At 32.5% G+C, this 26,742-nt stretch overlaps 5 protein-coding genes across 5 annotated transcripts; 3 read left to right on the top strand and 2 right to left on the bottom strand.

The window, feature by feature from the left end:
- The first annotated feature begins 1,844 nt into the window (after positions 1–1,844).
- rempA (intraflagellar transport protein rempA) lies at positions 1,845–10,349 on the top strand. Its single transcript, XM_089698139.1, has 11 exons — positions 1,845–2,190; positions 3,042–4,262; positions 4,347–5,903; positions 5,989–6,163; positions 6,242–6,420; positions 6,554–6,739; positions 7,036–7,278; positions 7,395–7,467; positions 7,547–7,639; positions 10,028–10,144; positions 10,227–10,349. The coding sequence occupies exons 1-11, from the start codon at positions 2,044–2,046 to the stop codon at positions 10,319–10,321; spliced, it is 4,086 nt and encodes a 1,361-aa protein (XP_089554265.1). The 5' UTR covers positions 1,845–2,043; the 3' UTR covers positions 10,322–10,349.
- Positions 10,350–11,398: 1,049 nt separating this feature from the next.
- Mys45A (SDA1 domain containing protein Mys45A) lies at positions 11,399–13,799 on the bottom strand. The gene has a single exon (XM_089698138.1). The coding sequence runs from the start codon at positions 13,634–13,636 to the stop codon at positions 11,483–11,485; it is 2,154 nt and encodes a 717-aa protein (XP_089554264.1). The 5' UTR covers positions 13,637–13,799; the 3' UTR covers positions 11,399–11,482.
- Positions 13,800–14,466: 667 nt separating this feature from the next.
- On the top strand, positions 14,467–15,442 carry Lamtor2 (Late endosomal/lysosomal adaptor, MAPK and MTOR activator 2). Its single transcript, XM_089698173.1, has 2 exons — positions 14,467–14,792; positions 14,876–15,442. Exons 1-2 carry the CDS (start codon positions 14,725–14,727, stop codon positions 15,183–15,185), a joined length of 378 nt encoding a protein of 125 aa, XP_089554299.1. The 5' UTR covers positions 14,467–14,724; the 3' UTR covers positions 15,186–15,442.
- Positions 15,443–15,963: 521 nt separating this feature from the next.
- On the top strand, positions 15,964–20,004 carry LOC149486508 (WD repeat domain phosphoinositide-interacting protein 3). The gene is made up of 6 exons (XM_089698163.1): positions 15,964–16,242; positions 16,329–16,610; positions 16,689–16,840; positions 17,094–17,297; positions 17,700–17,937; positions 18,235–20,004. The coding sequence occupies exons 1-6, from the start codon at positions 16,176–16,178 to the stop codon at positions 18,336–18,338; spliced, it is 1,047 nt and encodes a 348-aa protein (XP_089554289.1). The 5' UTR covers positions 15,964–16,175; the 3' UTR covers positions 18,339–20,004.
- A 548-nt stretch (positions 20,005–20,552) lies between these two features.
- Positions 20,553–25,040, bottom strand: waw (Translation factor waclaw). The gene is made up of 11 exons (XM_089698153.1): positions 24,833–25,040; positions 24,561–24,744; positions 24,362–24,484; positions 23,736–24,249; positions 23,269–23,476; positions 22,654–22,785; positions 22,340–22,455; positions 21,938–22,170; positions 21,695–21,823; positions 21,049–21,132; positions 20,553–20,722 (listed from the first exon to the last, which is right to left on the bottom strand). The coding sequence occupies exons 1-11, from the start codon at positions 24,904–24,906 to the stop codon at positions 20,597–20,599; spliced, it is 1,923 nt and encodes a 640-aa protein (XP_089554279.1). The 5' UTR covers positions 24,907–25,040; the 3' UTR covers positions 20,553–20,596.
- Between the last annotated feature and the right edge of the window lie 1,702 nt (positions 25,041–26,742).

Below are 26,742 nucleotides of genomic sequence, written 5' to 3'. Positions count from 1 at the left end.
TGTTTTCATACAGCTATCTATCTATTAATCCATCAGTCCTCGGAATCACAGACACAATAGAAAATCTATTGTGTCGCGCCCCGATCGGGGCTTACGGTGGTCAATGGGTTAATCAATCAAACCATAAGAAAAAAAATCATATTTACTGTATCATATTTACAGATACTGAAGATGCCCCGTACCCTCTTGCCAGTACTTCGAAACAGAGTGATGATCAGTCCTTTGAAGGAGTAGAATATTTAGATTTTGATGAATTATATTAATGTACAAAATTTATCTACAAAAAAAATAAAAATATGTGGTTTTCAAATCGCCTTGTTTTTTTCTACCCGACGGACCCAGAAAGAGGGTAATGTGTTTGAGCTGCATGTATGCTTGTTTGTTTGTATGTTTGATTCTATGTGCGCCTCTGCAGTCTAAGCACTTGACCGATTTTTATAAAATAACTAATTCCAAATACATATAAGTAAAATTTGACCTAGGTAGGTCAATTGAAATACTAATGTATTTTTGTCTTAAATTTACACTATTGCTACAATGAAACAATTATAACGGTTTAAATCGCGGTATTTATTTTAGATTATATATATAGATTTTTGGATTTTTATTCTATAGTATCAAGATCGCTTGCGTCGCAGTATCAGTGTTGCTATATGAGCGACGGTGGCGCCCTCATTTATTTTCATCTCTTTTGTGTCGCACTGTACCTGTTTAGAATCATTTTAATGGCAAAAATCGTCAAATTTATCATCATTTTACTAAGCAATCATGTTAAATAAGTTCTTTTCCTAATACTTTCATCATTTTTCAACAAGTTTTCAACAAACAAATTTAACAAGTAAGGTAACCATGATGATGGGTTTTTACGGATAGCGACGATAATATATTGCTAAACAATATTATGATGAACATTTAGAACACCATTTTAAAAATTTTTATACTAGTAATGAAACAACACACGACATCGGTAGTGCACTCACATATTGTGGTTTGTTCTTTTTTACATTGAAATTTATACTTTTTAACCTAATATTTTTTTGTTTTACGTATTTCAGCTTTCCAAAAATGAAATAAAAAGAAATAAATGGCTGTCCATAGTGCCTATCAAGGGTAAAATTTATCAACATGCCAGAATATGCAGTTTGCATTTTAAGCCTGAGGATTACGGTCCAGAAAAAAAATACCTTTTGAAAAGTGCTATACCTTTTTATTTACCACATTCTTGTTACTGCGTCTCAACTGATAAAGTAATTTTAATTATATTATAATTAACCACCATGAAACCATTAGTAACCGTAAGTACAGCTCCTGAAAGACATACGAATTTCTGAGAACTGTAATATCGTTACCACACATCAACACTAGCGATGCAACTCTCCCTTTGGAATATTGAAAAGTTTTAGACTGAAGCTTGAGTAACCAAAACGATGTTTTAATGTATGTAGCACTCATTTTAATTAAAAAATCGTAGTATGAGATCAAAAGTTATCAAGCGTTATTTAAAACTATCATTCTCTACCAATTAAAATGGTAAATGTACCTATAAAGATGATAATTATTCATGTAAGTTGACCAGTAATATTATAATATAAATACTGTTAAAAATATATGTCGTTTTATTTATAGACCATGATTTTTAGTTTTTTTTATTTCGAAAAATCCTGAATATACAAACCAGTGTGGTCACCCACAGAAAGAGACAAAAAACAACACTGACGTCATTCAAGGTTATATTTTCTTGTGACAAGTTAATGGTCATAGTGCAATCTCCAGTGTATTAGATATAAGCTTCTTGCACTTTTGGCATCTGACATCTCTGGTATGGTTACCATGGCAACAAATATGATGTCAACCAAACAGATTCAAAGTTCAAACTTTCAAAACAAAAATTAAAATTTTAATTTGATTTTAATAAATCCGACTGAGCTCTCCACAAGAGAATTATAATATATAAAGCAACTAGGAAGAATATGTCTTTATTGAGCTTATATTAGTTATAAACAAATATGAAGAAATAAACTGTTAAAGATATAAACAAAAAATATGACTCTGTACATTGATACAAAATTGAATTTTTTAGATAATAACATCGTTTCAACTATCGGATCATGGCACAGCTCTTTACCATTATTAGCGGTAGGTTCCTTCAATCAAGAAAAAGGAGGGTTTGTCACAATCTTCCAAGAAAATGTAAGTATTATTTTATTTTATTCATTTTTTATATAACATGAATATATTATTGAGGTGAAGTCTCTGATTCGTGTGTACTTATATCTAATATTTATACAAGATCTATGTTTTTAGGCTTAGAATTGTGGTTTAGAAACCAAATCAATTCATACTTTTCTTTAGTTCATAGCAGCTGTTGGAAGTTCTTGATGAAGTTGTTACAACTCTATCTGATTTTATATTTCTTGCCTTTCTAAATAGATAATTGTACATAATTAAATTTTGGAGCTTTGCGTACCAGAATGTTTGAAAGCACTGTTGATCTTGATTCTATTATTTTAATCTGATTACTTTTAAATACCTAAGGATTTTTGTAATACTGCTTATTAGTCCAATAGAGTGGGGTTTACTTTCACAAATAAAATTATACAACAAAAATAACAATAACAATGAGCAATGTATAATGTTGTTTTGTGCATTTAAAAACTTTTTAAATTGATTGCTGATTCCGCGAACCTTGTATAGCATTGAATTTTTTTTAATTACTTATTCTGCCATTTGGTACACCGGGTCGATACTGTTTCACGATTTTAAGTACTATTTATTGAGGTTTAACGTTTTTAAATATTATCTGTATTCATAATAAGACTTTAATAAGAATGATTATTAATGTTTTGTATTAGAATTTAGAATATAGAAAAGTGTTATTCTTAGACTTCATCCAGTAACTTTTTTTTTCTCCGTAACAAGCAGTAATCTTCAGTAAACAGGCCTGGTAGGACGAAAGACGCGGGTTCTTTCCCACCTCGTGATCTAATTATACCTATCTTATAAAAAAATTCTCCATATATATTAATTTTCTTTTATTTTAGGGTCAGATGCTCGAAGGATGTGATTGGCCAGTCCTTGCAGCTAACCAAGTGACTGCTTTAGCATGGCATCCATCCAGACGCCTTCTCGTAGTGGGCTGGGATGGTGGAGAACTATACATCTGGCTGGAATATTCTTGGGCACGCTTAGAAGCACCCCACAATGCTGCTTTAACTACAGTTACATTCAGTTCTGGTGGAGGTCGACTGTTAGCGTCAGACGCCACTGGCTCATTGTCTGGTTGGCAGTCAAGTTCAGGCGCTCCTTTGACTGCTTTCCACCATCAATTAGGAGATGTCATTACGCATGTAAAGTTTTGTGCACCGCTTCAAACGTCTGAAACTTCTATAAGAGGTCTAGCACGAGCAGCAGTAGCTGGCGATGAAAACGCATTGGATGTTTTGGCTGCGTGGAGACCTCGTACAACTGCCAGAATGAGAGAAGGATACCAGCCTGATAATCATGCTTGTTTTGCTGCTCAAGATAATGGTGTAATTTTGTATATTGACCATGCGGGATCTTGTTCAGAAGTTCTGAATGCACCAGGAGTAATTGTATTTTTGGACATAATTAGTCACATTTATCTTCTTGTAGCATGGGAATCTGCTGGAGCACTCAGTTTATCCAGATTCCTTATATCGGATGATGGTTCACTTACAACAGATACTCACGTAAGAATGTCTTCAAAGAATGGACAAAGTATAGTTCTAGCTGGAAATTTTTCAGTTGCAGTTATAACTGGTGATAAAGTTATAAGAGTATGGGACAGCGAAAATGGCGAAAATGATGTTTTACCTAATGAGACTGAAGAAATTGCCTCTGGAGAAACATTTACAAGTATAAGTTATTGTAATTTAAGTGATACACTATGTTGCGGAACTTCGTTAGGCAATCTATACCTTTGGAGACGTGATCATAAGAATAATTGGAAATTATTAAGCAGAACTACGGTTAAAGGAACAGTAAAACAAGTTTGCTGGGGATCTGAGGGTTTAATGAATCCACTTCTACATGTAAACTGTATTACAAATGCATATATTTTGTCTGAGCAACATGTTTGTTGGGGATATTCTCCAAATTTATTTATGGTTCAAAAAGCAGCTAATGAAATTAATATTATGGGCAAGGATAACACAACTTCTACTATAAGTTCTACTCTTACTATTAAAACCTTTGTATATAAAGACATCTATGTAGCTTTGAGTGACGGGAATGAAGTTCAAGTAAGTGACACTACTCTGCTACAACATTACTTTTGTTATATTTTCTTTCTATATTATTGTAATTAACAGTCTTTTATTTTGCAGATATGGATGTGCCACAAAGAGGATGTTATAAAATTTTCACATATACGAACTTTTGCGTGGAAGACTAGTGCCCTTTTTATGTACAATGAAATATTGGTTGGAATAGCAAATCCTCATATAGAATGTTATTCAATATTAGGAACTAAATTAGGCATTCTGCCATGTTCTGAAGGAGAGGGAGAACCAATTTCTGTTACTAATACAAATAGATTTATTGTAGTTGCAACCATTGATGGTGTATTAAAGCTAGCTGAAATAACGAAGAAAGGCTTGAGAATGCCCTATCCACCTAAAAATTGCTATCAAATATTTGAAGACTTCGGAGAAATCATGAGAGCATCTGTAAATTCAAATGGAAATTACATTTGTTTGAGTATAGCTAATGCAGGTTTAGCGCCAGATCCTAAAATATATCTATGGGATGTTGCTAACGATAAAATAAGTAATACTTTGCTCTCTGATTCCAGAACACCTCCATATCAAAGTGTACCTATTACAATTCTGTGGGACAGTTTCGATTCTCGTTTAGTTGCAGTTCATATGCGCTCTGTTGACTTTGATCGAATTCATTTATTTTTCTGTCATGAAGGCGTGCTTCATGAATACAAGAATTGGAGTCCTGCTTCAGAAAATTATCTATCTGATTTTATCATGTGCTCGATACATTCACCATATGTTGTAATTTTATCTCATCAAAATATGCATAAGATTCTTTTAAAGGAATTCGAAGAACCTTCAGATCATGATAGCAACAAAATAAAGGAGGTTTTAAATTTTCTGTTTTATATGTGTACAGGTTTCTTAGAAAAAGCTGTTATAATAGGGACTAATATAAATGGACCTAAAAGTTCAGTAATATGGGATAGTTTAGCTAAAGAATGCGTACTTCGCAAAAGATCCGATGTCGGTGCAGTTTGTCTGAGTAAAATGGGGAATATAAAAGGAGCAATGATGATGCGTAAAGTTATGCAGGATGATAGTATGGATGAAACATCCAAAGTTGGAGTACTTGCTGTTAATTTAGGCATGATCGATGAAGCTCATAAATTATTCCGAGAGAGTCAAAGACTTGACCTTATTACACGGCTTATATCTGCTCGGGAAGGTGGATTAAATGAAATAATCAATGAGGAGACCTTAGGTGAAAATATACTTTTGGTAAAAAGTGCTCAGCATAGATTAGCAAAGATTATGTGGATGAATGGAGATACAAGTGAGTCTCTTAAATTATTCGAAAAAGCAGGTACTCTTGTCCCCCATGTTCCTAGAATGCTTATAGCGCAGGGCCAGGCGCCAATGTTGGCCCAGTATGTTTCAACATCCAAAGACGCTGGTTTGATAACGTGGTGGGGTCACTATCTTGAAAGTATAGGTGATCTGGATGGGGCGTTGGAAGCATACGCTCGGGCAAATGATTATGGTGAACAAACAAGATTGTTATGTCATATGGATAGACTTGAAGAAGCTGAAAAGCTTTCTCAGAAAAATTCTTCATCACTGTATCAAATGGCTCGCTACCTGGAAGCAAATACGAATGAAATTGAAAAAGTCGTAAAGGTAAATAATTAGTAAAGTCCCCTTTTTTGTTTATGCCATATTATATTTGTTTAATATGTTTATCGATCGTTAAATTGATTTCTAGATGTATATAAAATGTGGTGCTATCGCATCAGCTATTAGAATTGCCGCCGAAACAAGTTCATGGAATTTGGTTTGGAGAGCTGGATCATCATCAACGAAACATGCACTTTACGCAGCCTCCATTTTGGAAAACGCAGGCCAGACAGAACAAGCCATAGCTTTATATCAAAAGTCGGGTATGAAATCAGCTATTTCTGAATTAGTTTTCATTAAAATAATGGTACCTACATTTTTCATAATATTTATTATTTCAGGAAAACCCCATATGGCTTTAAAACTAGCAATGAGTTCCGGAGACACGAATGCGATTGTTGCCGCTGTGGAATCGTTGGGAGATCGAGTTGACCCAGAACTAGCGTGCACACTCGCTACGCATCTTAAGAAAAGTGATCACCACCCACAAGCAGCTGCTTTGCTAGCTACTGCTGGAAAAGTAAGCCAAACATTTATTACTAAATGTTTAATACGCATTTTAAAGCATTTACAATCCAACCAGAAATATAGGATAACTGATGATTTAATTTTCAATTCATCAACAACGTTAAACCTAAATTTCTTTGATTCAGTATGAGGAGGCGTTAGAAATAGTTGAAGAATCATCCGCACCGCTTTCTGAAGAACTGAGTGAGCGCCTTGCAGCTCCAGCTGGTACCACTGGTCGAGATGTACTCTTGCGTCGTTTAGCTGACGTTCTTGGCGCAAGGGGGTTGTACCATCAAGCTGCTAAACGACTGGCTAATATAGGAGACAAGGTGAAATTAAATAATACTTTTAATTTTTAGTATTTGTTTAATGTTGTTACAATAGCACTGTTTCAATTCAACAACCAAAAGTTTATATGAATCACATTTTTTATTTGATGCACAATATGAGGGTAAATATAAATACGTTAATCAATTTTCTTCTTCTTATTCTGTCCTATTGATCGAGTTAATTGTACCATGTGTTTGCCTATTTTTTTCACAAACTTCGCAAATAAAATCACGTTTTTAATGTTAACAATTTTTATTTTTTATTTTTTATGATCAAATACGAAATCCGTTTACAGGCGGGCGCGATGCGTTGGTTGATTCGATCTGGGGACGCGGAACGTATTGCGACATTTGCAGCCGCCAGCCGCGATAGAACTGCGCAGTTGATGGCGGCTGACTACTTGCGGAGGAGGGCTCCGTGGCGGACACGACCAGATCTCACTAGACACATCCTGCACTTCTATACTAGAGCGAAAGCGTATGGGAAACTCGCTTCGTTTTACGCGGAATGCGCCAAGATGGAAATTGACGAGTATGAGGTACGTTTCAAGATTTGCAACTATTTACAATACTGGTACACTAATGTGCTTTGTATGTCCTGTCTTGACGTTATCAGTACACTTTGTAATAAAATAAATGTGCTTTTGTGTTATAGAATTATGAAAAAGGATTGGATGCACTTAAAGAAGCAACACGATGTATAGCGAAGTCTACAGACCCTGAAATGAGTGAGAATATAATATTTTTTTTTATAATTTATTTTCTGAAGTCTGCAAACTATAACTAATAAATTATTTTTTTTCATAGATGCTCAATTAATAGCTTTACAAGAACAGAGTGCTCTAGTAAAGCGGTTCATTGATGTGAAAAAATCATTGCAAGGTAGCGACGTTAATGAAGGTGAGTTGATGAAGTGAATGATTTTACTTATAGATGTCCATGTTATATTTAAATGTTTGCTTTATAGTCCATTGAATGAGTCCCTCCAAGGGGGGTCTAGAGTGCGTGAGTTAGTAACGTAAGATGTTTCTTCGGAAACATGTCAAGAGTCCCTAGGTAATAAACATACTAAAACCCCGGGACACTAGGAGGATCCCCGGAGTGGGGGGAGGGGGGAAATGGGTCCATTTTTTCATTTTTCGCTTAAATCTCAAAAACGGTACATGTTAGAGAAAAACTTTCAAGGAAAAGTTGAAAGGCCATAAAATTATCTACAAGTTGTACATAGATCATTTTTTCCTATATCCTACCGTTTCTGAGTTATACGCGTAAAAAATGATTTTGGCTCAAACAATTTCCCCATACTACACATCAATCGATCAAAAAATATTTCTTTCTTCCAAACCACTCAAATGTGCAACTTGTGACCGGTACTGATAGATTGCTCTTAATTAGGTCTATAATTGGTAAAATAAACACATTCCTCCATGGAAGCCTTTAGGAGGAATCGATTGTCAAAATATTATATTAGGGTAGTTTGAGTTACTGAACTTGATCTTTTTATTTTTTTCTTCTAAAAAACTCAAAAGTGCAACTTGTGACCGGTACAGATAGATTGCTCATAATTAGGTCTATCATTGATAAAAATACCAGATTCCACCACGGAGGCGTTTACGGGGAATTGCATTTTATTAGGGTAGTTACGATACTTGAACTTTTTATTTTTTTCTTCCAAAAAACTCAAAAATGCAACTTGTGACCGGTACTGATAGATTGCTCATAATTAGGTCTATCATTGATAAAAATACCAGATTCCACCATGGAGGCGTTTACGGGGAATTAAATTTTATTAGGGTAGTTAGTTAAAAAGTTCAAGTATCGTAACTACCCTAATAAAATTCAATACCTCCTAAACGCCTCCATGGTGGAATCTGAATTTTTTACCAATGATAGACCTAATTATAAGCAATCTTTCGGTACCGGTCACAAGTTGCACTTTTGAGTTTTTTGGAAGAAAAAAAATAAAAAGTTCAAGTATCGTAACTACTTCAATAAAATTTAATTCCCCGTAAACGCCTCCGTGGTGGAATCTAGTATTTTTATCAATGATAGACCTAATTATGAGCAATCTATCTGTACCGGTCACAAGTTGCACTTTTGAGTTTTTGGAAGAAAAAAATAAAAAGATCAAGTTCAGTAACTCAAACTACACCAATATAATATTTTGACAATCGATTCCTCCTAAAGGCTTCCATGGAGGAATGTGTTTATTTTACCAATTATAGACCTAATTAAGAGCAACCTATCAGTACCGGTCACAAGTTGCACTTTTGAGTTTTTTGGAAGAAAAAATAAAAAGTTCAAGTATCGTAACTACCCTAATAAAATGCAATTCCCCGTAAACGCCTCCGTGGTGGAATCTGGTATTTTTATCAATGATAGACCTAATTATGAGCAATCTATCTGTACCGGTCACAAGTTGCACTTTTGAGTTTTTTGGAAGAAAAAAATAAAAAGATCAAGTTCAAGTAACTCAAACTACCCTAATATAATATTTTGACAATCGATTCCTCCTAAAGGCTTCCATGGAGGAATGTGTTTATTTTACCAATTATAGACCTAATTAAGAGCAATCTATCAGTACCGGTCACAAGTTGCACATTTGAGTTTTTTGGAAGAAATAAATATTTTTTGATCGATTGATGTGTAGTATGGGGAAATTGTTTGAGCCAAAATCATTTTTTACTACGTATAACTCAGAAACGGTAGGATATAGGAAAAATGATTCCGGTACAACTTGTAGATAATTTTATGGCCTTTCAACTTTTCCTTTAAAGTTTTTCTCTAACATGTACCGTTTTTGAGATTTAAGCGAAAAATGAAAAAATGGACCCATTCCCCGCCTCCCCCCACTCCGGGGCTCCTCCTAGTGTCCCGGGGTTTTAGTATGTTTATTACCTAGGGACTCTTGACATGTTTCCGAAGAAACATCTTACGTTACTAACTCACGCACTCTAGAACTTTTTATTCAATGGACGGATGGATACGTTTGTTACTATAATGCGAAGATATATTCAGTTATTTTTTAGTGCTAATTTGAAGGTTACGTTAAAAAAAATAGGTAACTAGGTACTACACCTATGTGAACCAAAATCCATTTTACAAATTCAAAAAGATTAACTTTTTAAATTTATTTGGAACGTACCTACTTACATCATTTTTAGAAATTGCAGACTTTTTGCGATTTAATATTTATATTGTTTCCATTGAGCGTTCGTTGAATGAACGTACGAACATTTTATTATAATATATTTAATCCAGGTTATTAACTTATTATTATTTCCATAGGTGTAACTAGTGGTCAACAATTAATACGAGCCGTTAGTGGAAGACCTGGTCTGATAAATCAAGAGAAAATATTGAAAATGTTACTTTTGCATGCACCTTCTCACCCAGAAGTTGAAAGTATGCGCTTTGATTTAATTTTATTTCTTTAATCTTAAGAATTTATTGTGTTGCAGTTGTGATATTGTTTATTTTATTGCAGGGCTTGAACAGCAACTAAAAACGTTACAAATACAGCCACAAGACGAGAACTCGAGATCAGAGTCTCCTGATCAAAGTGTCGAAGAAGTTATTTAAAAATAAACGTTATAGAAATACAATGAAAGTTTTACTTTTTATTATTGTTACCTCTTGATATAGTCTTAAGATCCCGATGTAAAACGACCTTCACCGAGATGCTTATTTAATGAAACATATTTTAACTAGGTAGTTATATTAAAGTTAATCTACACTAATATTATAGAGCTGAATAGTTTGTTTGACGCGCTAATCTCAATTCTCAGGAACTACTGGTCCGATTTGAAAAAATATTTCGGTGTTAGATAGCCCATTTATCGAGGAAAGCTATAGACTATACAATATATATCATCACGCTAAGACCAACAGGAGGGAAGCCACGCGGGTGAAACCGTGGAGTGCAATCTCAAAAAATATATTGCAAATGGGATTTTTATGATTTTTTAACTATTGCACGCCTCATGCGAAGCGTTGAGGTGGGTACTACTGTCACTTCGCGCAAAACATCTGATTTTTCAAACTTAAAATGTCTTTATGTATCATACATTGCACTTGTAAGATAATACATACACACACATATTAAGAAAAAACACTATTTTTAACGTTCATGATATTTTTGATGTCATTTTTGTTATTTAAACTAGTTAAAAAACAGTTTAAAAAAGTTCTGTCTTGGACGTCCGTGTGTCTGTATGTGCGGATCCTTTTTCTTGTTAACACGATAGCGACCGAAATACTTTACTAATCGAGTCTTTTTTTTTTCTCTTACGCTTGAGTATGCTCAGGAATAGAACCCTTTCATTTTTCAGGGTCTGATTCGATGTGGTTTAATTATTATTAAATAAACAAAAATAATAATTAATAAATATTTATTAAAAAAAAATTATGAGGCGTGCACTTTTGGATTTTTTTATATTATATTACTAACTAATAAATTACTTACTAATTCTTTATCAGGTGGTTTCATCAAAATCGTCTTAGTGGTTTAGACGTGAAGTAAAGACAGACAAACAGTGTAACTTTTGCATTTTAATGTAGTAGGGATTGTATTTGACAGAAAATGAGGGACAGTTTGTTTTTTGTAAACTGGTAAAATCGCAGAGGACTCAGAAGCAAGGACATTATATAAAAATAAAGTAAAAAAGGTAATCTTTTATTTCTTTTAATCTTTATAATAATAATATAAGTAAAACAAAATGTTTAAAACAGTAATATTCAATACTAACTCATTTTTTTCTGTTTTATCAAATAATTTCTAAAGGCAATTTGTTTTTCCTTAAATGATCTTTTAATTTTACCCTTAGCCTTGTGTTTAATCATTTGGTATGATTTAGTTTTTCTTTTTTCTCTATTTGTTTTAGAACAGTTCACATTTTTTCGTCTATCTTTGAAGCCAAACTTTTCTCTTTCCTCACGGCCTTTAAGAACACTTTCAAGTCTAGCATTTTTATCATGTTTTCTCTTTTTATAAATATTTTCAATATCTGACAATTTCACTAACTCTGAAGATTCGTCTTCTTCATCTACAACAACTTTTTTACGTTTAACACCAGAGACATGTTTTTTTAACTGAGCAGCTTCAATTCTTTTAAAATCTTCATCAGTAAAAATTTTACCCATCGCAACTTCACGAGCAGTTTTTATTTTTTCTTGAAGTTCTTCTGGTGTCAACTTACGTTGTTTGGTTTTAACTACTTTTTTAGTAGTGACACTTTTATCAGGATTTTGTTGTGTTTCTTTATCTGCATTTGTTTCTTCATCTTCTTCTTCTTCTTCCTCTACCTCATCTTCATTGTCACTTTCTTCACTATCAGTAGATATATTAATATCTTCATCTGAAGAAGCTACATCAACCCATTCTTCCTCAGAGTCATCTATTGCATTCTTTGTCTTCTTACCAGATTTCTTCTTGTCTACAATTTCCTCACTTTCTAATAGCACTTCTGAGCCAGGCACATAATCTTTTATATCGATTTCTCCATATTTCTTTGTTTTTAATTCTACAGAAGCTTCAGATGGTCTTCCTCGATCTTTCTTATGTAGCATCTTAGGCATAGATTGCCTATAAAGTTGAATGAGTGATCTTGCAGCCATCATTACTGATTTTTCTTTGTATGTTTTGTATTGTACTAAATCTTGTAGCAGATCTTCTGTGATTGCAAGAGGGCATCGTGTACAAATCTCTCTTACAGCATTTAATCCAACAGCCATAACATCAGTTGAATTTCTTTCAGTGATAAAGTTATTGGCTATGGCTCTCATGACTGGCTCAATAACTTCAGGTGGTACTAATTCATGTGCAGCTTGAGCTGCAAACTGAAGAACCCTTGTGACTTCCCTTTGGTGTGGCATCAATAATCTTGCAATAAATGGATAGTAATTAAACAGAAACAAATTGTGTAAACCAATTAATCTTGAAATTACATCCAGTGTCATAAGTTTTACTTCAAATCTCTCATTGGAAGATTCTACTTGTTTAAATAATTTTTCAGCAAATCCTTGTGGATTGTTAATCAGGTGTAGAGCAGAAAAATTAAATACTGGAGCCTTTTCCTTTCTCTTTTTAATTTTCTTTGCAATTTTTTTCACTTTATCTACCATTTTCTCTCTTTTCCTGGTCTTCTTATTAAATTTATTTGATATCATTGTATCTCTTGGGTCAACCTCATCTTCACTATCAGAATCTTGTTTTTCTTCTTCATCTCGGCTAAGAAAAAATTTAAGTGATGCAACCATTACCTTAGTTATTTTAGAAAAACATCCAATATCTGCAATGATGTTAACAGTCTTATTGTCATTCCATATATTTTTATGATACAATTCAATCAAGATGTCCACAGCTAATTTTGCAGTCTTAACATTAGTATCACGCAACATGGTGAAAATGAAATTCTGTAATGTTGAATTTAATTTCATATCCTTATGTTTCATATTTAAATTTTTAATGTCAGTGATGATGTGTGTCTTGAGGTATTCTCTCAAATTTTTGTCTTGACATTTGATGAGGGAGAAGAATAGCTCCAGCAAGTCAAATGAGCTTACAAAGTTTTTGTTTCTTAGCAGAATTAAACATTTGCATAAGGCCATTCTCATATCATTGTGGAGAATTGTATTATGAGTTTTTAAAATATCGACAATTTTCTGTGGAAATGTCTTCATATCATTTTGATAACATTGGGTAACTTGTGCCAGAAACATCGCTTGTTCATCCAACTTCTTGTTATATTGTGTTGGATTTAACTGAAATATTTCCAACGTTGTATCAAAGTGGGCTAGTTGCTGACGAAATTCATCTTTATACGAATCTGGATCCCTTTTTACCAAATTTTGCAGTTGAGTCAAATTATTAGGCAATTGATTATTATGTCGCACCATTTTAAAGGTAAATATTACTGTTGATTGGTTTAAGTTTGGTATAAGCACTAAATGATAATATATGTGTACAATTTATCACAATATTTTAATTTTTACAAGCACATTTTTGAACACATGTGATCAATAGACTTTGACGTATGACGTATTTCAATTTTCAAATTTGATATTGACAAAGAAACTACAGATCACACTAATGGATTTATTACTAACTCTGTCCTACAGATATTATAATGGGATTTTTTTTTCATTTAATTATAGAAATAAAAATTGTGACTACGAACACACGTCGAAACGATAAATGCGAATGGGTGCATCTGAGAGGTCCTATCCAACTATCCCATTCGAAAAATGAGGACACGGCTTAGCAGCTGTTAGCTCCTTTTCCATTTGAAGCCAGTATGAAGCCAGTCAATCGCACACATAATATTTTATTTTTCAAAATTCGACAACCGGAACTTTGGACTAATTTTTCTCAGGCAACCATAAAATACCGTGTTCACTAAGCGTGTTCGTAATGGAATAAACTCTAGTGTCATAAAATTTTTATTTAGTTAACAGACCGACAAAATGGCAGGGCAAAATGCTAGTATCGATTTAATACCAGTATATACCTGGTAACCTAACCCAATAGTTGTGACCGGAAAAAAATAGGCAACGTAACGTTTGCTTATTTTATAGGACTTCATTATACTTTCGATTGGTTTATAAAATTGTATAATGCAATAATGCGAGGATTACATATTACAATAACAAGTAGCAACACTGATTGCTATGTGGCGTTCTTAGACATGGCAATAGTCAATACATACGTCATACTTTGATATTGTCATTTTTCATTTGTCAGAAATACTGAATACATTTTTATTTGTCGTGAAAATATTGTCATTAAAGAATTTAATTGATTTTAAATAAGTAGTTTTAACCAATGAACATTACATAATAATTATTGTGATATATGAATTTATTTGTTTATTTCTTTGTGAACTTTCATTTAAGGTTTCTTTTAATAGCACAAAATAAGAACGTCATTTGAAAAAGTATTTCTGTTGATCATTTATCCAATTTCGTGGGACGAATTTGTGTAAAACATGCTAAAACCTAAAGCATTAACTCAAGTATTGAGTCAGGCTAACACCGGAGGCGTCGAAAATACACTGTAATACACAGCTTTTAATATTATAATAATTGAATATGTACTGGACAATTATTGGATTTCTTATTTTGATATTTTAATTACAGACTTCTTACTCATCAAGGAGCACTCTTAGCTTATTCTGGCTATAATGATAAAGATGCAAGAGTCACTGCTGCTATTGCAAGTAATGTGTGGTCTGCATATGAGAAACAGGGAAGAAATGTATTTAAAGAAGAAAAGTTAGATTTAATATTAGTGGATTGTCAAAATGGAAAAATTGCAGTTACACAAGTTGCTAATTTGTTACTTTGCTTATATTCCAAAGAGATTGTTGGGTTTGGTATTTTAAGAGAAAAGATTAAAGCAATTGCACAATATTTAGAGGGTCCTCTTAAGCAAGTAGCTAATTCATAGTTAATAAGGCATTATTCGATTTAAATATTAAATTAATACTATAGGCTACTTTTATATTAATAAAATATGATGCTGATGTGCTTATGTATAACATCATATTTTTAAAACTGAAATTATTACCTATAAAAAACTTGAGTTTATTATTGCAGATAAATGAAATTGTTGCTTTTGTTGTTGATTATCTTGAATTTGTTAAATTAGGTAAGTGTAATGATCTACAACATGTTATTTAAAATAAATATTACTTAATAATTTAAGATTGGATAAATGTTTTTTTTTTTATAAATTTCTTATGTATAGGAATTAGGAAATGCATACTAAAGATCATACTGAATGCATTTGGCATACAAAGAAACCAACGCAGGAATCTCCTCCACATTTTAGTCACTACAGTAACTTATACACACCTTTATCATTAATAAAAATTGCATGTGTACAAGCAAATCATTGAGATGGTCCTCATTCATTCAGGCAATTACAATTTTCCTATTCATCAAATTGCAGCAAAAATTAAAAATGGTTAAGGATTACGCATAATTATTGTTGTAGTCGGGTCGATTTCTTCATGGTATTGCTTAAATTCAGAATAAATCAATTATGATACAATAAAAGCTATAACGTCCAATAGGAAGGACGTTAGTTATAAGCAGGTCTATTTTATATACCGATATTCCCACAGGAACATTAGGATTAAAAGGAAAAACTCATTCAGCCGCGCGGGTAAAGCCGCGGGCGCATCTAGTATAAAATATACTTATTTGATTCGTTTTAACCACAGGTTTTAACGATTTTCTGTCATCTGTGTTTTGAATGTGGCTAGTTATGCAATCTGGCAACAAAATGATACGACGTATTACTGACACATGACATGACAAGCGACAGTCTGGGTATTTTGTCAAGTTACCGCAAAGTCAAAAATATTATCTATTTATTTATTTGTCTATTTATGTATTATTTACACGTACTTATCTGTTTTATGGAGTTACAATAATGAATTTATCCGAAGAGAATAGTTTTTCAAATGGCTTGTTGTACGTTGGATTTAATCAAGACCAAGGTAATATCTAGTTAACTGTTTTAACAAAAGTATTTTTTTTGTATTGGTAGAAACTTACAATAATTATAATGTCGCAATGACTTCAGGTTGTTTTGCTTGCGGAACGGAGAATGGATTTCGAGTTTTTAATAGTGATCCACTGAAGGAAAAAGAACGTCAAAACTTTGCCGAGGGAGGCCTTTCTTATGTAGAAATGCTATTTAGATGTAATTACATGGCCTTAGTAGGTGGTGGTAAAACACCTGTCTATCCTCCAAATAGAGTAATAATATGGGATGATTTGAAGAAAGATTCTGCTATAGCATTAGATTTTAACAGCCCAGTTAAAGCTGTGAAGTTAAGAAGAGACCGGATTGTTGTTGTTTTGGGTAAGATTCTTTATTTTTGTTTTGTTATTTTTAATACTTTTCTACATAACTTTAGAGTAATAATATTCTGAATTTCAGAAAATTTAATAAAAGTCTACACATTTACTGCACAACCACAGTTACTACATATATTTGAAACATGTCCAAACTTGAGAGGTCTATGTGTAGTTTGTCCAAACAGCAATAATGCTTTGTTAGCATATCCTAGTCGTAAAACTGGACATGTACAGGTAAATATTATTTTCTAATGGAATTCATTTTGTTGTATTTATGTTTGTTTTGTTTATGGAAAGTTTTATAGATTTACAATTAATTTATACATTGTATCAACCAACCTTGGAAGGTTTTTAAAAAATAAAATACAATAAAAGCCAACATTATTAGTAAGTGCATAGAAGGTAGTAGTTATACATTTCTACAGTTTATTTAAGTATAAATAGTTTGATACTTGGTGTAGTTAAATGTATAAAAAATATTTTCAAGTTGGTGGAATTAAGCAGTCATGCTGGCACCAGCACAGCTCCAGAGGGGCATCTCATAGCTGCACATGAGGCTCCCTTGAGTTGCTTAGCCTTGAATGTGGGAGGGACAAGGCTCGCTACAGCCTCTACTAAAGGAACTCTCATTAGGGTGTTTGATACAGCTACTGGGCAAAAACTGGCAGAATTGAGGAGGGGAGCTAATCAGGTGAGAATTTTTAGTGTTTAGTGAATGTTATGATTGGTACCTCTAATGTGAAACGAGTATGCATGATGACAATGGAGATGATTATGATGATGAAGAATGAAAATAAAATAAAATAAAATCTTCAAACTTATAACACTCTTGCTTACTTGATTTAATTCTGTTTATCATAAATAAATATAGTATGGGCTTATCTACTTGGTTAAAACTGCAGTTTCATTTGTTGCCTGGTACTGGTATCTGTGTAATCTTATGATCAATTAATGAATAAATCATATAATCAAATATTTTCATTTTAGATTGGATCAGCTATTTGGCATTAAAGATTTGAAACATACTTTCACCCGCACAAGCTTCTAATTATGATAACACATATTAGTATTCAATCCTAACATTTTTTTTCAGGCAACTATATACTGTATAAACTTCAATCATACAAGCACAAACTTGTGTGTAGCATCAGATCACGGCACAGTGCATGTATTTAGTCTGGATGAAGAGAAACTCAACAAGCAATCTAATTTGGCAACAGTTTACCTTTTGCCTAAATATTTTTCAAGTAACTGGAGTTTCTGCAAGTTTACAATACCGAATGGACCACCATGTATCTGTGCTTTTGGTGTTGACAAGAGCTCCATCATAGGTAAGATATCTATGTTTATCTTTACTAATATCATAAAGTAAGCTTCAAAAAAAACAATAATTACTTGGTAATTTAAAATGACAAGAAAAGAGCGTGTGTGCCGAGCACACGTGTCAGAAGTGAAACTTCTTTGAAAATATTTAAAAATACCAAAATCGTATAAGGACGCGACTGTGAAATTTTACTCTTAACGCGCCTAAAGAAGTTTCACTTCAACAAACACTTAAATTATATTTTTTTGTATGTTTGTCTATAAGTAACTATGTTCAAGTATTTCATATTTAACTTTCATTCCAGTTATCTGTGCTGATGGATCGTACTACAAATACAAATTCAACGAAAAAGGCGAATGTACAAGGGATGTTTACGCGCAATTCCTAGAAACGTCGGAAGATAGATAAATGTGATAAATGTTTTGGTTAAGAATATTATATCTACGACTTGAAATTAGTTGTGTCGATGCTAATTTCTACTTTGTGACCTAAATGAGGTACAATAAAATTTTGTTCTGAAATAATATTTTATATGATAAGCAAATTAGAGACTGCTACATTATCATGATAGTAATTATTGTTGCTTTTATAGACCATTTCACTTAAAGTGTTCGCCCTTCTTGCACTTGCTGTGTAGCACAAGAAACATTATTATCATTACCTGTCTAGGTTATTCCCGATTGAATCAATAATAATTTGGTCTAGATATTTGATAAATTATTGCAAAAATAATCCTGATCACCAATTTTGATTTAAGTAAATTAAAACTTAAGACCAAATGAGTGTAAGTATAATGATCGAAAAAAAATTATGAATATTGATGATATGTTATATCTGTTGTAAAAAAGATTAATTGAAATATGTTTTTAATGCTTTCATGAATTATAATTATTTTATCATAAAAAGGAATACCAAATTAAGTAAGTATTCAAGTACAGCCTGAAATTTAAAGATCTCAAAAACATATGAAACTAAATTATATTCATTTTAAATTAGACATTATTTACTATTCATCCCCTTCGGCTGGTATGACGCATAATAATATTAATTTAATAGATGGTTAATAGGTACATATAATAAAAGAGGCTGTCATGTTTTTTTTGCATGTTGTAATATCTTGTTTGATTAATAATTTTATATATTTTTACTATTATGAATTAATTTTCTGTTTACAGTTTATATTAGAAGCTGGATCTATTGTGGATTATTTTTATTCAGTAATTAGGTATTTTACTTACTTAATTTTTTAATTATCATGGATCCGCCAACTCTATCGGCCAACTTAACAAAAAAAGATATATTTTATTTGGTTCAGCCTTGAATTATGTTTGAATTTCAGAATATTCATGGCCTTTTTCAACGTTTTCTTAAAATTTTGGTTGCGATGGCGGTCGAAGGGCGCTGAAATCAAAATCGTGTTTTCATACAAATATTTAACGTAAAATATGAACTCAATGTGTTGCACGAATAGTTATAGGATTAGTAAATCATTTGTATGTTTATAACATTGTTATATTATAGAGATGAAAGAATTTATCCATGAATAATACATTTCATAAAATATTATTGAATAATTATATCAGTAAAACTGAGTTGTATAAAAGAATGTAATATGCTAACGTTATGAATTCTTAATAATTTTTTATGTCTTTTTGAAATTGATGTATTGTCTAAAATAATTTATATGTACTATTGTTGCAAGTAATTATACTTACTATGATGTTAGTAATATTTTTTATCACTACACTAAAATATAAATGATTGATTCAATCTTGTTAGTAGCAGCTTTGAACTCTGTAAACGCCTAATAAACGGATATTTAATCAATTTTAGCGTCCCAGAGATCCATAAAAAGTAATTTGTATTTTTCATATAAATTTTTTCAACTATTTCTTGTTATGCCAATGTTTTGTGTTTCTGTGGTATTTGTATGATATTATAATGATTGCAAAATTTCCATTATTGTTAGTTATCATTTTAAGTTTATGTTTAGTAAATATATCTAATATTATTATATTTTGTGCTTATCCATGAAGTCATTGTAATCAACAGTTTTTAAATAAATTGACGATGAAATTAATTTTGTTTTATTATTATTACCATATATTATAATATAATACCTACTATGTTATTAATAAGTAAATAAGATAGGTATATGAATGTGATGTTACTAAAATAACTGGTTTGCTTTCTATGAGAGAAAGAGAGACAGGCAGAGAAACGCGCGCGCCGCATGGCATACAACTATTAGAGCTAGCGCGCAAGAGCAACTTTTGTCTCCGCAACTATTTTTTCTCTCCCATCAACTCTATGGGGAGTTGCGTCGCTACGTGCGCGCACTTTCTTACTAGTCCAGAGTTGATGGGAGAGACAAAATAGTTGCGGAGACAAAAGTTGCTCTTGCGCGCTAGCTCTTATATAGCAAAAAGTGTCGTTACAACTTTCGGTCTTAATTCCGTCCAATCCCCTTTCGCAATGCCCAATGCGCAATCGTTCTAATAATAGTGAGTGTGAATGAATTCCAATTATTATCCAAATCGGTTTTAATTCTTTGGTTATTAACCGGCTGCCTCCAGTGCCATCAACAGGATTTATTAAAAGAAACAACACTGTTATGTAATAGCTCTATTTATTAGCATTAACGTAGGTAATAAATTAAACTTAAATTATTTTTTCAATACATCTATAAAGGTATTTCTTGGAATTTTAATATTGGCGACACTTCGCATTTTTTTCTTCCCTTCAGCTTGTTGTTTCAACAATTTTTTTCTTCGGGTCACATCACCACCATACTGAAATTCAAACATATACAATAATTTTAACTCTTGAATCTAACTTAAAAACAAGTTTTGTCCGGAAAGGTGAAGGAAACACATGAAGGTAGTTGATTCGAATTTCGAACTGCATCGTATGGTCTTCTTGACGTAGTAGTTACAACTTACATTTATGCCATACCTACATACTTACTAACTTACATACCCAAATATTTTTTAAGAAGATATTTGGATGAATTTTTTAAATAGTTTTAAATAATAATAAATCTCTCTTTAAGATTTTTTCGCTAATAAACAACCGTTTTAAACAAAAAGAAGTGTACATAAAAAAATTGTATACTCACCAATTTTGCTGTAACATCCTTTCTGTAGGCTTTGAGAGTTTCTCTTGATAAAACTTTGCCACCCACTACTGCTTGTATTGCAACCTAAAAAAAATCGAATTACGATTAATACTTATTCTTTTAGTCTGATATATATTATGTCGCCTTTATCTGATTGAATCTTCTATTTAATTGGATGACTAGGCCGAACATTTGATTTAATTAGCATCACTCAACGTTCAAATAGTTAGCAGTTATAAACTAGACTTTTGAAAAGAGCGAATATAACGTTCGGCATATTGATGATGCCTAGCGCGTTCATTGAATGACGACAGAATTTGCTTTTTCCAATTGTCTACAAGAAAACCGTTGCGAGTCGAGGGAGCCTATTCAGGGTATTTAAAAACAAAAAAAACACGATACTAACCTAACCCAGCCCCTTATCCAAACCAAGGCTTTGTTAAATGACGTTCGGTCAATATATTGAATGTTTTATTCAACAACTTGACGGGTTGTCCTTTCGTCATTCAATCAAATAGCAAATTCAACTAGATGAATGCGACATATAGGTACATTGCAATATGTATATGAATGTTCTATTTTGCAAATTATAAATACTTATATATATTTTTAAAACTAAGTATATACATATTTATTATTTCCTTACCTGCACCATTTGACGTGGGATCATTTCTTTTAGCTTTGAAGTGAGTTTCCTAGCATTATATTCAAGGCGACTGGTGTGTACGATCGAAGATAACTCATCTACTAATACTCCATTAATGAGGATATCCATCTAGAAGAGATCAAAAAATTATTTATAAACAATTTAGTTATGATGATGAAATTATTTCTAACCCAAAACAAAACTTTTGTTCTTACCAAGTTCATACACATATAAACAACTTACTCTCACTAAAGCACTGGGGTGAAATCCATAATCTTGATAATCGAAGCTTGCAAAACCTGAAGTAATACTCTTAAGTGTGTCATGGAAGTCCATAACTACTTCAGAAAGGGGTAAAATGTACTGTAACATGGTCATATTGTCGTCCACTGCGCTAGAGGGGAGGGGGGAGCCTCGACGATCTATACACAGGGTGTTAACTGCACCTATGTACTCAACTGGGGTTATTATTGTACCTAAGAAAAAAAATTATTAATAATTTTTATAGAATAGTTAATTATTAGTAGCTTGCGAAATTAAAGCAAAAACAGAATAGAACAAAGTAACTAGTTACAAAATACAAATGATTGAAAATAAAATAAATCTTCGAATTGAATTAACAAATTAGATACATAAAATACATACCTATAACAAAGGGTTCGTAATATTCAGCTATATGGTTTGTATCAGGTAGTTGGAGTGGATTTGTTACAATCACTTCTTCACCTCTATACTGTTTAATAATTTTTGCGCCTTTTACCCTAAAATAATCAAATAAAATAAACTTAACATTTTTAAAAAACAACTCACCTTTATTTTAAACCTTAACTAATTGTTAATACATTTAAGAATGAAATAAGTAGGTACTTACTTATATGAAATACTACTGCATTTTTTTTTGTTTTGATGTGATAGATTGAGCTAAAAAGTCTTAAAAAAACTTGTTCTTCACTACTTACTTAACTTTATAAGGTACAGAGGGAGCAGTCAGTATAGCATCTGCTTTGTACTCTTGCAACAGCCTCTGAGTGAACACGTCAAGATGTAATAGTCCTAGGAAGCCCACACGCCATCCTTGACCCAAAGCTGGGCTATAAAAAAAATTAATTATGATTGGAAAATATTTTTAAATTAGAAAAAATTCGACCTGGATTCGAACCGGCGTCTTTTAGCCATACCGGGGCAACGCGCCTAGCCTCTCGGCCACTCGTGAATCCGTCTCAGCAAACCAATTTTTGTTCTACTCTTTTGGTTTTATATGAATGTTTTTTAGTCATTAAAATTTCTCATTTATAAAACAAAATTTGAATGATTTATAATAATATAATAAATACAAAAGCATTTGTGTGTTTGTCCTTCATTCACGTCGGAACATAACGATTTTGTATGATTTATGTATCTGGAGTCTGGAGATAGTTAAGATGCTAAAAAGTGCTGTAGATACTTGTTGCTGCGGTGAAATATTTCATCTTGAGCCACTGAAGCGGTGAGAGCCAATAAGTTAAAAAAATTATAATAATAGCAGCATAAATAAACATTTCCAGTTTAATTCATAATATGAAACGAAGATAAACCTTGAATCCACATTGATGCTAACAGCAGAGTCATTGAGAGCCAGCTTTTTAATAGAATCACTAAGTTGTGGATGTTGCGATTGGTCAGCAGGGAATATTCCAGCGTAGACCATGTGCTTCACAGCTGTTACTGATGATTCTTGGCTGTCACTAGCTTCTGGTGCATGTAATGTGTCTCCTACGCTACCTCCACCTTTCGGACCCAATCCTAAAATAGAATAACTATATGAAATCATAGAAGAAAAAAAAACTATGTAGAGAATAGACATGGCATTTATAAATGTTCTTGAACAGTAAGTGAGCAACAATAATTTATATTTTCTTGTATATTTTTATGTTTAACAATGTTAATTAAACTATTCTTAATACTCTATCAGTCTGTATGTTACCATGAATGTCCGAAATGCATTGTATGTTAAGATATACTTGTGTTTGTGTCATTCCCAATATGTACACTAATAACTTACCTACCATGACAACTTGCCCAGCAATCGCTTCAGTTATATTCTCTTCACTAGGTCGAAGGATTGCTAAATGTTTCACGGTATGTTGTTTGGTATCTGATCTCCACTTGACAGTCTGTCCCATTTTTAGTGTTCCTGAATGTATATAAGCTAGACACATAACACCTCTGTACTTGTCATGCCATGTGTCAATTATATGGGCTCTAAAATGATCATTTAAAGTTACATTTGGAGGTGGAATTCTGGTAATGATAGCTTCTAGTAGCTCTTGCACACCCCATCCTTTTTTTGCAGATATGCTTAATACTGTATCAGGACTAATTTTGAAAACTGAGTTCAGTTGCGCTTTTACTCTGTCTGGATTTGCTCTAGGCAAATCTACTTTATTTAGGGTTGGTATGATAATTAAATTATTCTTTTTGGCAAGAGAATGTACTGCCACGGTTTGAGCTTGTACACCTTCATTTGCGTCAACCAGTAATATAACTCCTTGACAAGCTGTGACACTACGGACCACCTGGAAAAAATAAATAGATAATTTAAAACCAACTTCATTTATAAAAATTAATGCATCATATTCATTTCATTTTGTGGATACAGTTACAACATGACAAAAATCAATTACTTGCCTCATTAGAAAAGTCAACATGACCTGGAGTATCAATAAGATTCAATAAATATGATTCATTATTATATGTATAATTTAATGAAGCTGTCACTGCCTTTACTGTTATTCCTCTTTCTTTCTCAACCTGTATAAAGAAATCATGAAAAATTTAATTTGATAGGGAATTATTACTATAATTTAATCAAAAATAATATTTGTACCTGTAGCTGATCTAAAACTTGCGCATTCTCTTTACCTGGCTTGATTGCGCCTGTTAATTCTAACAGACGATCTGCTAAAGTACTTTTCCCGTGATCTACATGAGCAACTATACTAAAATTTCTTATCCTTTTAATATCAACAGGTAAACTTGAAGATTCTGATGAGTATGTTCGACTCGTACAACTGTAACAAGCATTTTAGTTCAATAGCATAATATAATAAACAAACGTAATCCAGCATACACTAAATACATAATTTTATTTATTTTAACCTTTTAGATGGAGTTTTGTTTCTTACTAATGGTTTGTATAAATTGTTTATGATTCTTAAAATATGTACCATCATAATAGTATTTGAGTAACTATTGGTATTTGGTAAATAATGTTATTAATTTTTCATTTCTGAAAATATAAGGTTATGCCGTCGACGGTCGAACATATGATATTTGACATCTGTCAAAATTCCAAGCCCGATCGAAAAAGAAGAATGAAGGAATTGTCAAAATCAGCTGAACGTAGTGGGATCTGTGAATGATGAAGAGAAAATTTACGTGTACGGCATCAGGCATGTGTACGGCACAGATATATATTATATACTAGCGGTCCGCCCCGGCTTAGCCCGTAGTACCTACATGTTTAAACTATCCTATCTCTCAAGTTGGATCCAACTGCACATGGTGTGCGAATTTTATTATAATCGGTTAAGTGGTTTAGGAGTCCATTGAGGACAAACATTGTGACACGAGATTTATATATATTAAGATAAACATTACGTACGGTGTGTGTACATATTACGTATAGTACGTATGCGTTCATAAAGTAACTTATATATATGCGTCACTGCCACGGTCATTGCACTGTGTATATTTGTTAACCCTTATTAAAACGCTGGGAGCTATACTTCCCACGTCTCAGATTGAAGTAAATCGTGTTTTATTTTTATATGCTTAAACCTAATGCAGTGTATTATTTATCTACGCAATCTTAACATTTCAGAGAACTTTTTTTCATGGAAACACTTTTCAGAGAATTATTACATGTCATGGTAAACACACGTCAAAGTCAAGTGACGTGATTTTGCAGCCGAAAACGACCGTTATTTTTTAGTTTTTGGTGTAGTGCTCAAAAAAAATTAGATAAGTAGATTTGAGTTCTAGCTATGTAAACTAGACTTTATTACGGTTGCGTGAAACGTAAAAATATGCCCAGAATCTTTCGTTTATACCTTGGTAGAGTCGATTGAAATTAAGTCTTTAAGTGGGAAGATATCATCAGTGTTCGTCACTGCACACGACATTCGGAAATTCTATATACATGTATATAATCTGTGTGTCTAAAAAATCTTTTTTAGTTGGTATAAGCAACTTATTTATTGTTATTCGTTATTTCCTGATCAGATAATTAGAAATTTTAACTCAATACATTAGTATTTACCTATTGTTTTTATTTTGTTTTAGAAAAATGCCATTTTTATGTTGAAGTCATTCATTTTTCAATTCCCGAATTCTTCCCTCAGTAAAATAAACTTGCATTGATGAGTACTTTCACCTCCTTTATTAAAAAACTTGATCTTTATAATTTTTTACGATAACATTAAATTCACAAGTGGAGTCAGGGCAACTAACTAGTGTTTTAAAATATTGGTGTCATACTGGACACTGGGAACTATAGTTCCCACCTATCCAAACTTTTTACAAGAGAGAACAGATGACGGGATATATATACTTCCCACCGAAAAAAGGGTACTTCCCCCCCACTAACCCCTTTTTTGTGTGTATTTTTGAAATCTACGACCCAAAATTACCCAGGAACGTATCTTACTTTTTTGTTAGCTCCTCCACAGGCTCGCGTTTGAATAAGGGTTAACTGTTTTTTTATTTTTATTATATCCATTGATTTTTTATCTCTATCGTTGTTAATATGCAATGTTATCACTTTAATCTACGTTCTACTATGTACACTACAGAGCAAGTTATATAATACTATACACCTATATAGCACTATTCACATTATTTTCGGCACGTCTGCGAAAACAACAATAGCTCAATCCACACGATACGTGCAGGGAGCATTATCATTCCTATTAATTAACAACCCTCTCCAAACATACATTTCTTCAACCTTTCTTTTTTCAACATTACGATTAACCCTTAGCTGGTATCGCCTTTTTTGGCAACACTAC

The sequence above is a fragment of the Colias philodice genome, chromosome 8 (assembly GCF_061535455.1).
Source record: "Colias philodice isolate Cphi_HAF_F1 chromosome 8, ilColPhil1 Martin Lab GWU primary, whole genome shotgun sequence".
In the NCBI taxonomy this organism is placed as follows: Eukaryota; Metazoa; Arthropoda; class Insecta; order Lepidoptera; family Pieridae; genus Colias; species Colias philodice.
This window is presented reverse-complemented; position numbering and strand designations above follow the sequence as displayed.